The sequence below is a fragment of the Trachypithecus francoisi genome, unplaced genomic scaffold, assembly GCF_009764315.1.
Source record: "Trachypithecus francoisi isolate TF-2019V2 unplaced genomic scaffold, Tfra_2.0 Lachesis_group15, whole genome shotgun sequence".
Classification (NCBI taxonomy): Eukaryota; Metazoa; Chordata; class Mammalia; order Primates; family Cercopithecidae; genus Trachypithecus; species Trachypithecus francoisi.
In genome coordinates this window covers 18,982,976-18,999,986 of record NW_022681460.1, presented here as the reverse complement: position 1 = coordinate 18,999,986, position 17,011 = coordinate 18,982,976, and the positions used below count along the sequence as shown (strand labels likewise).

Sequence of the window (17,011 nt, the reverse complement as noted above, 5' to 3'; positions counted from 1 at the left end):
AAAGTGTCAGTAATAGAATTAAGTTATAACTCTCCTTCATCACCATTTTAACATACACTTAAAAGTGGAATTTATTGTTTTGCTGGAATACTTACTAACATTAATTTGAAATAAAGCTTCTAAATATTTCTGGGGCTGTAATTCCATTCTTAAAACATAATTTTTAAAATAAATCATTCCAAAAAAGGATGATCATAAAAAGATTAGCGTTTGGGGTAATTAACCCAGTTCCTATTTATCTATCCGTTCAAGAGGTAACTCAGTTTTAAGGATGTTGTTAGAAACATTATTCCACAGTGATTCAAATCTTTCAGCCTATGCACAACCTATAAATGCATAATCGTTTGAAATAAAAATTGCCTTTCCATCATTAAAAAAAAAAAAATCCTTATTTTCTGTTTCAGGTCAGTCTGAACTTATTACCCTGCTTGGATATGCTGCACTCTTCTGGGCATAGAATTTCATAGCAGGTATCAAAATTACCAAGCCATAAAGTCAGCTTTATCAAACAATAATTTCCTATTAACAAGAACTTTGAATGTATGACTCATTTTACACAAAACAAGTAGACGACAAATAATGATGGTTAAAATTAATATTTAAATAATTAAAAGAAAACTATTAAGGATTTCTGATTACTTTTCTACTTTCTCATACAGCTTAACACCTGGAAACAACTGTATTGGAACCACCTTCCTGAAAGGTGTTAGCTGTTTCGTCTTAAGCACAAACAGAACTAACGTCACATTTCCAGAGAAGGGTGAGGCTGAAATAAGGCGACTACAAATCAGCTTTCAGAAATGGGAAGTCAGTCAACGTTTTCCCCTCTGATAACACTTGATTTGTGCAGCAACAGGGGAATTACAACACATTTTGGAAAATAATTTCTATTGGACCAACTCCTCACTTCGCTGGAAGTAGTCGGATCCAAGACTTAATTTCAACACAATGTTCGACTTATTGCTTGAAGCTGCCGCAGCATAAAACTCGTCTTCGAATGGAAAATTTGACCAACTTCTATGAGGTAAATGAACACGAAAAGTAGGGGTGGGCGGGAGAGGCATACAAGTTTTTTCGGTTTTGGGGGGGAAGAGAGGGCGCATACGAAAAAAGTTCTAAGCAATCACAGAACTGTGTCTCTTAAGATGTAAAAGGATGTTATATCAGAGGGCTCAAAAGCTCCCAGGGTTACGGCTCCCCTAACCGAGGGAACTGGGGTTTCACTGCCACTTGGCATGTGGGGAACCCTGGCCTTGGATAAAAAGAGGATAACTGGAGTAAAGTCGTGCTTCAGAACGACCCAGTGCCCGGGATCCCCTGCGAGACCCCGTCTTTCCCGGGACTTCCTCGGGAGCGCCCCCGACCGCCCCGCGGGGGTCGGAGGAGGAGGCAGGGAGGTCCCGCGCCGGTCCAGGCGCCTCCGGGGTCAGTAGAGGATCAACCACCCCGGGGACCCCGGCCGAGGCCGGCGCAGGATAAACTCCCCGACCCCGAACTCCGCCTGCCGCTTCTCGGGTCTGGGCCTCAGCCACCGGTTCCACAGCCCTCCTCACCCCGGCTCCCGCCTACCTCGCGCCTCCCGGCCCCTCGACCTCCCCGCCGCCGGCCGGGCCCCCGCGAGGCTGCGCTTCCCGTAAACTCCCCGCCCCGCGCAGCCCCCTCCTTGCCTCGGCCCCGCCCCCGCGGGACCCTGGGCAGCGCGTGATTGGCCCGGCCGCGCCGTCACTCTCCGGCCGCGTCGCCTCCCTCGTTTCCTACAGCCCTGAGACCGGCAGTGAGATTAGTGCTCGCGGGGCCGCGGCGGAGGGTATCGTGCTGCTCTATTCGCTGCCACTCGCCCGCAGGTCCGCGCGCTCGCCCACCTGAGCCGCGCCGGGGCTGCGGAGCCACGGGCCAGCGCGCTCAGCCCAGCCTAGGAAACAGGCAGCAGTCTCAGCGCGGAGATGGGGAGCGGGCGAAGTTGACGAGTCCCCCGCCCACGCTGCGCCCCTCCTGCCCAGAGGTGCGCTGCCCCTCCACGAAGTGATAGCGCGCTGCCCTGCCCCCCGCCTGCGCGGGACAGCCCGCCCCTACCCACGGGACCCGAAAACTTCACCCCAAGTCCGAAGAGTAGGCTGCGAGGGCGGTGCCCGGAGCTGGACAGGAGTCTGCTCAAGGGGAGCGGTCCTGGCGGCTCGCCAGGAGTCGGAGGGCTGGAGACCCGCTGGAAACTTTATCATCGCCGTAATTACTACGTTTTACTGTTTCTCTCCCCGCAGGGGCTGCAGCCAGCGGTCTGTCGCGCGTGCGTGTGTGCCCGAGGAGCCGCCCCGGGGAGAAGACCCGGCGCGGAGTTGTTCCCCCAGGGGAGATCCGCAGCCCAGCCGAGGGGGTCGGGCGGCCTGGATACGCAGGACCCAGCCCCTCAGCCGCGGACGCCCAGCGGCGGCGAAGTTTGGCTGCTGAGCAGCGCGACGCCGGGCCACTGGACAGCGGGAGCGATGCCCGTGGGGGGCCTGTTGCCGCTCTTCAGCAGCTCCGCGGGCGGCGGCCTGGGCGGGGGGCTCGGCGGCGGCAGCAGGAAGGTGTCGGGCCCCGCCGCCCTCCGCCTGACGGAGAAGTTCGTGCTGCTGCTGGTATTCAGCGCCTTCATCACGCTCTGCTTCGGGGCGATCTTCTTCCTGCCAGACTCCTCCAAGCTGCTCAGCGGGGTCCTGTTCCACTCCAGCCCCGCCTTGCAGCCGGCCTCCGACCACAAGTCCGGGCCCGGGGCGCGCGCCGAGGACGCGGCCGAGGGGCGAGCCCGGCGCCGCGAGGAGGGGGCACCCGCGGACCCGGAGGCCGCCCTGGAGGACAACTTGGCCAGGATCCGCGAAAACCACGAGCGGGCTCTCAGGGAAGCCAAGGAGACCCTGCAGAAGCTGCCGGAGGAGATCCAAAGAGACATCCTACTGGAGAAGAAGAAGGTGGCCCAGGACCAGCTGCGTGACAAGGCGCCGTTCAGAGGCCTGCCCCCGGTGGACTTCGTGCCTCCCATCGGGGTGGAGAGCCGGGAGCCTGCCGACGCCGCCATCCGCGAGAAAAGGGCAAAGATCAAAGAGGTGAGTGGGCCGCGCCAGAAATGCCTCCCGACCGGCCGTGTTTTTCAGAGAAAAACGGCAAGCCTTTGAAACTCTGAAGACTGCAACAATGCAGTGTATGGGGAGATGGAGGTTTGCCCCCTCCAGGTGCTGTGTCAAAAGCTGTTTCGTTTCCTGTTTTCAGTGTGGTGGTAGATGTGTCCAGTGAGATCTAAGGTCAAATCTCGTTGCTTTTAACTTGCCTGCTCTTACTCTGGTGAGCACAAGCCACACGAGGTAGGTATAAATTCATGGGCAGGTAATATACAAACGTCTTTCTCTGGCCGCTACACGGTTAATCACCCCACCAGTAACAGCGACGGCACTGATCAGCCCCCTGGTAAGGACTGGGGACGTGGCTTTAAAGTGAGGCTTCACGCGTGGTAAAGGGAGCCGGCATACCCCGGGTTCTGCCATGTGGCCCTTGTCTGCCAGGTGGAATTCTGTGTGTACTTCCAGACTATAAAGGTGAAACTTGAGAACTTCCCATCATCGAGGGATACTATTGTTTACTTTTTTAAGAAATGAAAATATAAAAAGTCTTCTGCCTCTTGTATTTCTAATGCACAGCCAGAAATAAGGTATTCCATGTGATGCAACAGGTTTGCCTCCACAGCTGCACAATGGTGACAAACTTAATCCAGGATAAACATGGACTTTGATACATCTTTCCTAATTTCCTTCTCGTAATTTTCAGTTAGAACTTGTAACATGTGATTAGGTCAGGACCAGCTTAAAGCTGAAGGGGGCCGTAGAAAGTCCTTTCAGGCTGTCATTTTCAAGATGAAAATGGAAGGACCCAGAGCTCCAGAACCCGTTAGTGATGAGTCAGGACTTGAAGCCCGAGGTCCGAACTTCCACCAGTCACCTGTCACCACGTTGTCTGTCGACATGCCTCCTCTCTGAGCTAGTTCCCTATGTGAAACGGTACCAGCCTGGGTTTTACATAGAAAAGCTGTAGGAACCACATTAAAAGCATGTCATTCCAAATCTTGGTTCGATTTTCTAAAATATGAATGGAGGTAATATTTTTGCCATTTAAAAAATAATATAATCTCTGTGAAAGTAAATATTGTGTTTTCATATTGGGTAGGTAATCAGGAAAGGAAGTCCCTGATCCCATTTCCAGAGAGTAAACAGATTTTTTAAGGTGGTTGAGAGGTATTTAGTGTAAGTGGCTGCAGAATGAAGGCAGCAGGATTGTCATAGGATTTGTGACTTTGTAATGTAAGACCAGCTGAATTTGGTTAAGCTGTAATTGAGCAAGTTAAAGTGGACTTGGATCCCTTTCAGTTTAGTAAGAATGTCTTCATCCCTCCTGTGCAGATAGCTTCTTTCCACAGTCCATCGGCATATCTGCTTTTTTGAGACCCCTCCTCAGGGACAGAACCCTCCCGTACTTGGGGGAATGGATTCTACTCTCCAAAACAACTCTCTAGCAGTTTCCTTTCTCCATGAAATCCTGCCTGTGCTACCAAATCGGGAAGGTGGAACAAAGCTCTACTTCTTACCAAACCCTCCCAGACTTCTTAATAATATCCAACCAAAACCATAGGAAATTAACCCCAAATGTTCTGTATCTGCATGTGTTTCTGTTAAATTTAAACAGTGTAATTCATACATGTCCTGCGTCCAAAGCCATACGAGCTGCCAGTTAGCTAGTACAAAATGACAGTTGTCCAAGGAAAAGATTTTAATACTAAAGATACATAGATGTTAAGCTGTTGGTACTGACCAACAGTGATTACAAGTGCATTCAGAGCAGAACCAGTGGGACAGTAGCAGTCTCAGACTCAGGACAGCCTATTAACAGTGTACATATCCATCCCTGGTAGATCCATGTTGTCTATGTCCCTAAATCACAAGGTCTTAATTAACCGTGTAAACGAGATTTATGTAGCCTCTGTCTAACATCTTAGCACCTAGATGTTTTGAAACCGCTCAGTCTTGCATAAACTAATGGAACTAAATGTGTTCTTTAAAATTCCTTGTTGCTGTGAGAACCCAAAAAAGCCAGCATAATTAGCTTCAGCGTTTAGTCAAAGGCTAATGGGAAGAAATGGATTATGATTTTCCATCAGATTAGTTCAGGCAGATGTATTCCTTTGGAAACCAAAAGGAAAAAAAAAGAAATTAGGATGCTGTTCTAAAAACGGTGATGTAAATATTTGGCTTTAGAGAGGCAAGAGTGGTTGCCCATTGTAAATAGGGCACTGGACTTTACATATTTGGATTCAGTTTCAGGCACCACTGTGGACTTTTTGTTATAAACAAAATCTTTGCCTTAGTTTTGTTCTTTACCATTCCTGTGTTTTCTTTTCTTTTCTTTCTTTTTTTTTTTTTTTTTTTTTTTTTTTGAGACAGTCTGGTTCTGTTGCCCAGGCTGGAGTGCAGTGGCATGATCTCGGCATCTCGGCTCACTCCATCCTCTGCCTCCTGGGTTCAAGCGATTCTCCTGCTTCAGCCTCCCAAATAGCTGAGATTACAGGCATGTGCCACGACACCCAACTAATTTTTGTATTTTTAGTAGAGTCTGGGTTTCACCGTGTTGGCCAGGCTGGTCACGAACTTGACCTCAAGTGGTGGACCCACCTGGCCTCTCAAAGTGCTGGGATTACAGGTGTGAGCCACCATGCCTGATCTGTTCCTGTATTTTCTAATTCTCTTTATACTTAGGTTCTCTATCACACCTGAATGCACTAACACTTTTAGTTAAAATTTAGAAAGTGCACTCAAATCTAACATGTTGGAAGCTTGGATTGTAATTTGAGTCAACCTGTTATTTTGTACTTGGTTCAAAGTCAGTCAATACTATTTTTTATATCTACAGCACAATTATGTTACTAGTACTGCAGTAGATTTTTAGCAACTTTGTGTCTTAGGGGAGATACTCTTGTTAATTTCAAATAGGTCATTGTACAGAATGCTTCACAAAAAATATTAAATGCTTTCCACTACTAATTTGATGGATGGTAAATCTTTGATGTAAAACTTCAAAATAGAATTAAGATCTTCCTCCCTTAACCCCTGTTAAAACTTTGTAAATTGACTCTGGGATTTCGCTGAGATTTAAGATACATACATAGTGTATATTTATTTTCATGAGTTTGATCTTAAAATTGTACTCAGGTTGTCCTTTGCTTTGAAAAGCAGTGTTAGAATAATGAAGCACAAAAGTTAAAATAGCAGCATGGAAGTTTTAGAAAAATAGTCCATTTACTTTTTTTTTTTTTCAATCAGAAATCGTTTTTAGCTTCCCTTCTCCCCCGCCCCGCAACCTCTCCCACTTGCGCAATGAGCCTGTGCTGTCCTTTAGGATTTAGAGTCTTAATCCAATTTGGAGGAAGATTTTTTTTTGTTTGTTTGTTTTCTGGAATTAAGGGGGGTCCTGAGTAATAGGGGCTGGGGCCAAAGACTGTCAGGTTGTTAGAGGGGACTCCTTTCTTCTCAGACTGGAATCCTCACCAACCTAAGTGGGGATTGGGAGTATGTGCAGACTGGCACCCTTAGATTTGTCATGTAAGGTGACCCTGCACCTGTGGGGTCACAGTTTCCTTCTCTCAGTTCTCAAACAAGACTTTGGTATTTTATTCCAGACCTATTTGTGTAATCATGAATTTAAAGAACATTTTCATATTGATGGCTAATAGTTAAAATACACATTTATTATACTTTATACTAGCCTTTGGCATATATGTATGGCATATGGTAAAGATCAGATGTGAGAATAATCTGCCTTGACAGGTTAAAGCAAAACACGTTTATTTTGACACTTAACTTTCTAGTTTATTTGTATGGGTAGTTCTGGGGTGGAAAATAATATTTACAAAATAATAAAAGCCATGATTTGGAGACTCGACCCAAGAAGCTTCAGCATCCTTAGGTTGCTTGCCTGTGCCGCTGTGCTGTGACACATTCCCTACTGAACATAGGTCAGTGTGGAATTGCTCCACCCAGGGACCCTTCCCCAGAGCAGGGAGGACATGGGGTGTTTGCGAAGGTTTTTCTCTCCTTAGCAAGTAGATAAGTATTCAACAGTGTAAGTACTGGAATGGGTGCTGACTGCTAATATACAAAAGCAAAAAAATACATATATACATTAATGGGTAGTTAATTACGTTCAGCTTCATTTTCTGTAAGCTGTTGATAGTTTCTCCGAGAAGAGTATTCTGTCTTCCTCTTAACTAGGATTCGTATAAAGGAGCTGCTTATGTATATGGGACTTACAACCTAGTTAAAAGTGTGAAAAGAGGTTTTAAAAAATGTATTTTCGAACAAATGCAGCTATCTGTACTTCTTAGATGAGCTAATGAACTAAAGCATCTTGAAAAATTTCTTTTAGTATTACACAAGATGCATTTGTATGAGATCTGAATTGGTTGGAATTCGCTGAAGAACTTACATATTTGAATCAGATTATTTCATAAGCTCTGGTAATGCAAATTTTTTATTGAAGAGAATTTTAAGCATGTGTCCAAAGGTCAGAGGGAAGGAATACCTGCAGATCCGTGTGAGGGATGAGGGCTGAATACACAGGGTAGATCAGAAATGCACTGGAACCTGGTTATACCCCCTAACCCAGTCAAGCACCTGTGGTCTTTTAAATTTCTTTCTTTATAATTGTGTGTATGTTGGTCAAAGAAGAGTTTGATTAGTAAAAATAGGAACCGCCATGGTGGGCTCCAGAGATACTGTGAAACGAGTGGCAAAACAGCCTGTCCCCCAAGTAGATGAAAATAGTAAACGAGATACCTGTTTGGTGTGTTTAGGGAAGAGATTCCCTCTTTGAGGAAATGAGTCTTGACTTTTCCCTCAATATTCTTAGCCTAGTTCCTTGCTTGGTGTTCAGTGATTGAGCTCTATCTTATCCCCACCCACCACCTCTCAATCTGTTAAAAGGCCCTTTACACAAACTCTGCAAATTATGGCATAACTTTAAATCTCAGATTTTAAAACTAAATGTATGCTCTAAGTCATAAAGTATTGCATCTGAAAGAGATCTGAGAGATAGTTCATTCATTTTACAGTAAAGGCAAGCAAGACACAAAGATCTTTCTGGAAATCACATCACCAGCTAGTGGCAGAGTTGAGTTGCAGAGGGAAGCCCCAGTCTTCTGTGAGTGTTGCTCACTGTCCCCCACATGGCTTGTCTCCTAAATAAAACTCCAAAGAATTGTGTAAATTATCCATGTTTATGATTTGCAGGCCCTAATAGAGAGTAAAAAAACATACAATTGTGCATTATTATAAATTTGACCTTATACTGGCATGGTGGTTTTTTGTTTTTTTTTTTTCAGCCAACCATGGATCAAAGTAATTTTTAAGTCAATTCTTAAAAATCTTATCAGTGGCATGGTTTAGAAGCCGCCTTCTTTGTAAAGACACCCAGGGAAAGCTTGATAAGACATCTTATTCTCTTTATAAAGAGCTCTCCAAGAAGCACAGACATTTGTAATCATTCAGTTAAACAATCTTTATGAAGAAAAGTGGGGAAAAGAAGGAAGGGAGAGCAGAAGAGAGTGAGTTACTATATATACAAAGGGTGAAAGGGGAGCACCCAGAGAAGGGACATGTGGTGACTAGAAGTGCTGCTTTAAAATTACAAACGTGTGTGCTCTTCTGATACTGCACGATGGATAACAGAAGAATGGCAGCTAACCTAAAGGATGATTATTTTAAAAGTAGACATACATGTAAAAATCGCATCAATCTATGGGCAATTCTTTCCACCCAAGTAGGTTCTGGTGATTCTCTTTTTGGGTGCACTTACCTGTCTCTGCTCCATTCGTTTGGAGCGATGTCGTGGTTAGAAGGATGGTTCTGGACTCACATAACCTGGGTCTGAATCTGTTCTCTACCATTCTCTAGCTTGGCGACCTTCTGCAAATGATTTAATCTCTCAGAACTTTAGTTTCCTCATTTGTAAAATGAGGTTAATAGTAGTACCCACTTTGTTGGATCCCAAGGCTTAAATGTGATAGTAAAGCACTTAGAATGGTATCAGACATGAAGTGGGCACACAGTAAATGCTGCTTGTGATTATTGCTGTTACTGGTCACCACCAAAAGCCATCAAGCCAAGATTGCATCGATCCATATACTGTTTAATAACTCAGGAAAGTGGATAATGAAGTTTCAAAAGGGCATCAAAAATAGTTAACATTGAGTTTTAGTGCTTAAAGGGATACTATTTCCAGTTCATCAAAAAGACCTTTCCATATAACTGTAATTTTATTGTGCTACAGTCAACACTGATTTTCTTTGATTTCTGCCAAATTCCAAAAAAACTTGAGTCTTTAGACTGATATACTTACTGCATATACGTCTTCAGCTTCTTCAGAATATATGTTAAAGAATTAATTTGTCTCTTTCTGACAGTCAAATATGCCTATTCCTGCAGATACCATCTTTCTCAGAGTAGTCACAGTCGAGTTATCTTAATTTCTTTTTTTTCTAATAAAGAATTTTTTTATTTACACAATACAGATCGGGTCTCACTATATTTCCCGAGCTGGTTTCAAACTCCTGAGCTGAATCCGTCCTCCCACCTCGGCCTCCCAAAGTGTTGGGATTTCAGGTGTGAGCCACCATGCCTGGCTGAGTTACCTGTCTTAAGTATTGAAGTTATTCTTCTACATAAAGAGATCAAGTAAAGTGAATTTCAGTCTGTTTCGTCTTGGAGGAATGTTTTTAAGAAGTGAGAATTATTATTTTAGGCTGGGCAAAAATTATGTAATTTTGATAAATTCTATAATCAGAGCTCCGTCCATCACCTGATAGTCAAAGTTCCCTTAAATCAGTTTTATTTTGTAGCTCAGAGAGTTTGGTCTTTCTGAGAGCTTCACATTGAATTTAGATTTATTAGGATTCCAGAGCTGCTATTCATTTTACACATGAGAAATAAGGCCAGTGAGCTGTGACTTCCTGAGATGCCCCCAGTGTACAAACAATAGCTGAGAATTGCTTTTCAGGTGTTGAGAAGTACTGAGAACCAGGCCTGACTCCACCTGGGATAATCTTGACTCTAATGAGAACGTGTGCTTTGGTGACTGGCCGACCAGCCTTCCCTCCTCAGCCCCGAATGACGGGCCAACTGCCAGAAGCCCCACTGAGACCATCCTAGAGGGAGGTGGGACATCTTTGCTGGGTAGGGGATTGCCTAAGAAAGCAATACGGGCTAATTCCTTTGCTCCCAGGAATATGGCAGCAGTGCCCCACCCCCACTGAGTTCTGCTAAAGACTTCTGTGATCATTAGGTACTTGAAAGAAAACCAAATGAGATTAAGGCTTAAGAGCATTTAAAAGTCATAGCCCTCATTTCTGTCATGAATACACTGGTAGTTGCTTTCCGTGCTTTAGAGCTGAGCAGTCCTGCAGATAATCCAGAACAGAGATAATAAAATTGAAAAGCACACGTATCCTTTGTGTTTACTCGACTTTTGTGACTAGAATGACTCCTTCTTTCTCATGTTTCTCAGTCCGCTCATCTCCCTGGCTATTAAGTTTACCAAAAGCCCAGTCCCTGATTTGCTCTGCTGCTTTCTCATCACTCTTGCTGTACATCCTTCATTCAGGTGACACTCAACATATTATATTAACTTCATTTGCATTTTTCATGTTTTTATGTGGGTCGCTAATTAGATCATCCTGTCTTGTGTGGGAGTGTTTAGTATGAGCAACTTAGTATGAGAGAGGGCGTGGAGATGAGGGGATAAAAACCTGCTGAAGGACACCAAGTTCTGAAAGGGTGGTTTAATAACACAGCATTGCCACCCTCTGAAACAGCCTTTGTTACTGGTGCCTGTTTGTCTGTGCTAGGAGTTTATGAGAAAGGGGGTGAAAGTAATTGGTGTCCGAAGGCCTGTGAATGACTATGGCCAAGACGTGAACTCAGGCCATCCACAGACTACAAGCTATTGATAGTGTCTCCATTTCTGCCAAATTCTTCCTCATTAAATGGTCTCCTCAAGGTCCCTTCAGAACCCTCAGTTCTTCTAAATGACAGGATGATCTCAGAAATAGGACAGGAGGCCAGGGAGCCTAGCCTGCGCTGGGGGTGGCATGTCCAGCTTCCTGAGCTGATGTTTAGGTCATGATTGTCTGTCCCTAGTTCCTCTTTCACGGGAATACATGCTGGAGCTACGTACTAAAAAGGGAAGTGTGTTTCCTCACTATATCTCTCTCTCGGGGCATAAGACAAGAGAACAGACCTGTGGAATGATTAGGGAAGTCAGGGGTGTGTACCCTGTCTCAAAATCTGATTCCCAGCTGCCTGAAATTGACCACCAGTGTTTCTTTTTTACTGTTTTTGTTTTTGTTTTTGAGATGGAGTCTTGCTCTGTTGCCAAGACTGGAGTGCAGTGGTGCAATCTTGTCTCGCTGCAACCTCTGCCTCCTAGGTTCAGGCAATTCTCCTGCCTCAGCCTTCTGAGTAGCTGGGATTACAGACACCTGCCACCATGCTTGGCTAATTTTTGTATTTTTAGTAGAGACAAGGTTTCTCTACATTGGCCAGGCTAGTCTAAAACTCCTGATCTCAAGTAATGCATCCACCTTGGCCTCCCAAAGTGCTGGGATTACAGGCGTGAGCCACCGTGCCTGTCCATTTATTGATTCTTAAAGGTTTGCTTTAAATGTAGATGAATAAAGTTGCTCAGCAGAGTTATTAATATACTTGGAGATTTGTCTTAGCAAGGGATAGAATAGGTTTGTTGAAGCAAGTGTCTTCCATTGTGTTATTTCATTTGATAAACTCATGTCTGCTTGGGAAAGAAAAATTTGAAAGCACACTAGAGTAGGAAAAAAAAAATCCTTCATAGTTTTATCAGTAACTAAGTAGTGGCAATAATGCTCCTCCCTAACCCCAATATGTAAGTTCATTTTTCCCCCATGGTTATAACCACACTATATATACTTTTTTTTCCATTTTCTTTGCAAGTGTCATTTTATGTTAGCATAATATATCCGTGTCAAAGCATCATACTTTATTTAACCAGTCCTTTGTACCTGAACATTTAGATTATTTCCACTTTTTTGTTCTTATTTAAAATGCTGAGACAGACACCTTTGTCCGGTAAATTTCTGTCTCACTTTTTATTGCGCACACCCTAGTAAGTGGGATTTTCTCTTAAATTCTTAAGAGGGGAAATAAATTGGCGAACAGATAGTACGTTTTGAGGGATAACTTTCCAGAAACCATTTATACTCCCATGTATCATATAGTGAATGGAGTCTATTGATTCTTTGTGAATTTCATAGGTGATGAAGCAGTATATGGCATTTTCAATTTGCTTTTCTTTGATCAGCACTTTCTCCTGTGTTGGTCATTTGCATTTCTTCCTTGTGAGTTGTATAGATAGAACAAGGAAATTTTAAAAGGAGAAAGATTGGGAAGATGGCACAGCTTGGAGGCCTAAGGAGTGAGATCCACCAGAGGAGATGGATCTGGCAAGGTGGCTGAATGGAACATGGACTCCTGTGGGAGGCAGAGTCCCCAAGGCAAAAGTTAGGATTTTATAAAGCAAAGTTGCAAGAAAAAAAATTTTTCCCCTAGATTGCACACTTAGGATAAAATATCCTTTATTGATAGGAGCTCTTACCAGGCTCTTGGGACAGCCCACATCCCTCAACTACGACCTAGCCAGCTTGACCAGCGCATCTTCATTTTTAAGTGATAGTTGGGATTTTGCCTCAGATATTTGAGGAAGGTATTGACCTCTCTGGAGATCTGCGGAAGGATCTTTCTCCCTTTGGAATGTATCAGGATGCTTTTCTAATAGTTGAAGATCAAAAGTAGTCCAAATAGAATTTCAGAAGTGATTTTAATGATGCCAGAAAATGGCAAGTCTTACAAAGCTGAATTCTTAAAGAAGAAAATTTAACCAAAAGGAAATCATGAGATTTCATAGAAATATTTGTTCTTATGTGTGAAGAGGCCGGCTAATCTTTTGTGTGTGAGAGGTCTTCAGTGTTTTAATAGGATAAATATGCATTTTATCAAAGATATTTTTAAAGAAAAGCATGATTTTTTGTGTGTGAAGTTTGGGCTTTTTTTTTTTCCACACTAAATCCTTCAAATGTTTTTAGTCATGTTTTTTAAGATAGTGAAGAGCTGCATATTTCAAAATGTATTTATATTCTGACCTTGGTTCATAAAAGTCTGCCAAACGCCAGAACTATTTAAATTTGGCTATAACACTGTGTTAACATGAGGAATAATGATTGACATAAATGTACTATATTATTTTTATAAATTGTGGTTAGACGTGATAGTAATTTTAGAATATTTACAACACTATTTTTGGAGACTTTCTTTTAGTCAACTAGCAGTGGTGAATGTTTTATCTAGCCAACTACAGGTTTTCAGCTCATAATTAGAAATGCCTGAGAAGTCCATATTGTGATTTAAGGAGTTATTAGCCCAAGTCAGCAATTTTATGAGGCATTCTTATTAGGAAGTATAAAATGAACTTTATGTAGTAAAAAACGTATTTTATAATTGGCATGTATCTAATACATTGTATACATTCACTCATATTAAGCACTTTGGTTAGTCTTCATTATTTAATCCTCCTGTGGTTACTTAACATAGAATGTGTAATGAAGAACTCAGTAGCTTTAAAGGGGGGTGGATGAGGAGCATAGAAAATGAAGATGATTTATTAACTACTGTTGAAAGCTGCTTTAGCACTTAGGGTGAATAAAAATGATGATTTATTAAGTATTCCATCGGTAATAAGATAAAGCCACAGTGTAGGGTTGGAAGTACTTCTATTTTCCCTAACTCCCAAGAATACAGAGTTTCTACGACATTGGCCCTTTGCAGTCATCCGTCCCTTCCAGAGCTATCATATTGAGGGCAGGAGAAAGAGCTTCCCCTATTCAGCTATGTGTCCAACAGATAAGTTAGCTCTGGGCCCTGCCCATAATAGGACCCAGTACGTATGTGTTGAATGAATATGCTCTTTGAAATAAACATGCCTGCAGGAGTTACTCAGGTTAAGTATGATTCCGTGCTAAGTAATCTGGTATTCCAGAAGTGGTGTCCACTCATCTTTGAAGTCCTTTCTAATGTATATACTCAATGGCTACAAGCCTTTGTCTTTTTGATTTTTTTTTTTTCAACAACAGTCAGAAGTCATTTAGAATCAGACCTAGTGAATAAAGAGACTAATGAATGTAGGAAATGCCTTTTCCAGTTTTCAGGTTGTTTTCCAGAATGATTTATAAAATGAAAACTGCATTCATTTTCTTATATGACCATAAACTGGTGAAAGTGGTGCAAAAAAAAAAAAAAAAAACTTTTTGACCAAATATAACACTGGTGAAATAAACATAGATGATTGTGAGATTCCTTTAAAGGTGAACACTCGAATATAAAGATTCTGTTGTTTTATTGAAAAGTGTTTGTATCTGCAGCCATTTTTTTAAAGATATGTTATTTTTAAAGTAGGTAGTATCTTCATTTCTTTATTACCTAGAATACTGGACAGTATTTAATAAGGGATGCCATTTTTCTTGTATTTCAGTTTTATACAGGATATACCTAGAGTTGGTTTTGTTTTGCTTCCATTTTGGCAAAAATTTTTGAGAGATAAAGGTGTCTTAATGAGTAATGCTTACAGTACCATACTAAAATGAAAAGTCATAGGTTAGCTGTTATTTTCCACTAGAGAAATCAGAATTACATAAATATTTTCCTCCCTAAGAAGGTGTAATATTTTGAGAACGAGAAAGAAGCTTGGTTTTCTATTTCCCAGTTTCATATTGTTTCTCCTGAAAAATGCTGTCTCATATAAATAATTGCATGGTAGAGGCTCAATGAATTTTATGCATTTGTCAATGGTCCCTTTTCCAGTTTATTCTGCAGATGACTATTAATCTTCCTAAAACATCACTTCTCCCATATTGCCCAACTCAGGTTTTTTAATGGTCCTCCATTTCCTATAAAGTAATGATTCAGACTTCAACATGCATCAGAATCACCTGCAGGGCATGTTAAACTAGATTGCTGGTGCCGGGCGCAGTGGCTCACACCTGTAATCCTAGCACTTTGGGAGGCAGAGGGGAGGATCACTTGAGGCCAGGAATTCGAGACCAGCCTGACCAACATGGTAAAACCCCATCTCTACTAAAAATACAAAAACTAGCTGGGCATGGTGATGTGAGCCTGTAGTCCCAGCTACTCAGGAGGCTGAGGCCAAAGAATCACTTGAACCCGGGAGGCGAAGGTTGCAGTGAACTGAGATTGTGCCACTGCACTCCAGCGTGGGTGACAGAGTGAGACTCTGTCTCAAAAATAATAATAATAAAATTTTAAAAGCCTGGAGTTTGATTCAGTAGGCCTGGATGGGCCCCAGAATTTGCATTTTTAACATGTTGCTAGGTGATACTGATTCTTCTGGTCCAGTGACTTCGGCTAGAAAAACACTGCTCTAGAATGAAGTCACAATGAAGTCACAAATGTTTAGCATGGTATCCGTAGTCGTTCATAAATCTGCCTCAGTTTACTTCTTGAGTTGTATCTCTGTTGCTTACCAGGAAGGACTCTGTGCTTCCACAAAACTTACATAGTTACTATCTCCAAAACACATGTAGTTTAGGATTTCGTCTTGTTTAGTTTATGGTTCTCAAAAGGAGAGTCTTCTCATGTGCTCAAAATTCATGTCCTCATGAAGCCCTCTTTACATTCTCAACCTTTACTGATCCCTCCCTTCTGCAAATTCCCGTGTTATTTATTATTTCTATCTTTGGCCTGTGTGTCACTGATTTCATGTGCACATATGTTATCTTTCAAGTAGATTTCAGACACCGTAAAAGTAGGGACACCTTTTTTATCTCATAGGACCATGGCCCAGAATTTGACAATAAAAGGCAATTCATCTTGAATGTAACCCAGATTAAGTATATCAACAAAATGTTTTACAAATGTGAGGCAGTATGGCAGAGTAGAAACACTTCTGGCCTCCCTTTCCACACCTTTGAAAGGGAGCTAATAATTCCTCTTTTTCAGAGTTGTAGGAATTAGAATAGAAAATGTATGTGAATCTCTGAGCGCAATGCCTGGCATATAGCATTTATTATTCAATACATAGTATGTACTTACTAGCAGCAAGGAATTGCTGGGAGTAATAAGCTTGGACTTCTGCTAAGGAAAGGGATTGGTAAGTAAATTGGATTCAGAAAGTCATTTCCAGGAAAGGAAAGTATGTTTTGGCTGCAGTGTTGCTGTATTGACCAGTATATAGCTTGTATTTTCTATTGTTGCCTCCCTTTTTAGTTGTTGTTGCCAAAATTGTCACTTTCTGTGGCAGGAAAGTAAGCATTATTTTGCCTTGTTAGAATTGTTATTACACAGAAGGGATGCTCATCCTCATGAAAACCATAGAGAGGGTGTTGAATGGAGTGGTTCCTCGTTCATTCGTCAGTGTCCAGTTACCTCTGACTTCTGGGCCTGGTGTCACACAACACTCAGATATGTGGGGAGGAAAGAAAGCCAGGGGAAAAAGAAATCTGGAGAAATACCTTCAGGGCATAGAAAGAAATAATTATTGTGAGCTGAAAAGCTGAAAATATTTCATTCAGAGATAGCTACGTGTGTAAATTTAGCTCAATAATTAGGCATATGGTGCTTTCATTTTAGGATGTATCCACCCTTTGTGATAATATCCGTTGATTATTAGAGCTGCTGCAGCTTTAACTACGTTGCCAGCAGAGATTCCTAGTGCATTTAAGACAAGAATTCAAGAGTGAAATGGAAAACTGAATTAATAATTTGTTCTTAGGTGGTTTTAATCTGCTCCTTATTAACTTTATAGTTTATGCCTGGAGGATTAGATTTAGAAACAGAACACCAACTAATGTTCTAAAAGTTTACTTCCTTTTATTGGAACATTATACTCTTAAAGATTTTCT

The 17,011-nt window shown here is 42.3% G+C and overlaps 1 protein-coding gene across 3 annotated transcripts in view; it reads left to right on the top strand.

Annotated features, from left to right (window-relative positions):
• The first annotated feature begins 828 nt into the window (after window positions 1-828).
• MAN1A1 (mannosidase alpha class 1A member 1) overlaps window positions 829-17,011 on the top strand; it is a 167,756-nt gene continuing 151,573 nt past the window's right edge. The window contains exons 1-2 of one of the 3 annotated variants that reach the window (XM_033234426.1): window positions 829-1,024; window positions 2,259-3,080. In XM_033234426.1, coding sequence (XP_033090317.1) covers window positions 998-1,024; window positions 2,259-3,080 — 849 coding nt within the window. In that variant the 5' untranslated portion in view covers window positions 829-997. Of the gene's footprint in view, window positions 1,025-1,780; window positions 2,023-2,258; window positions 3,081-17,011 lie in introns of those variants that run through there. The other 2 variants (XM_033234427.1, XM_033234428.1) reach the window with 2 other exon arrangements.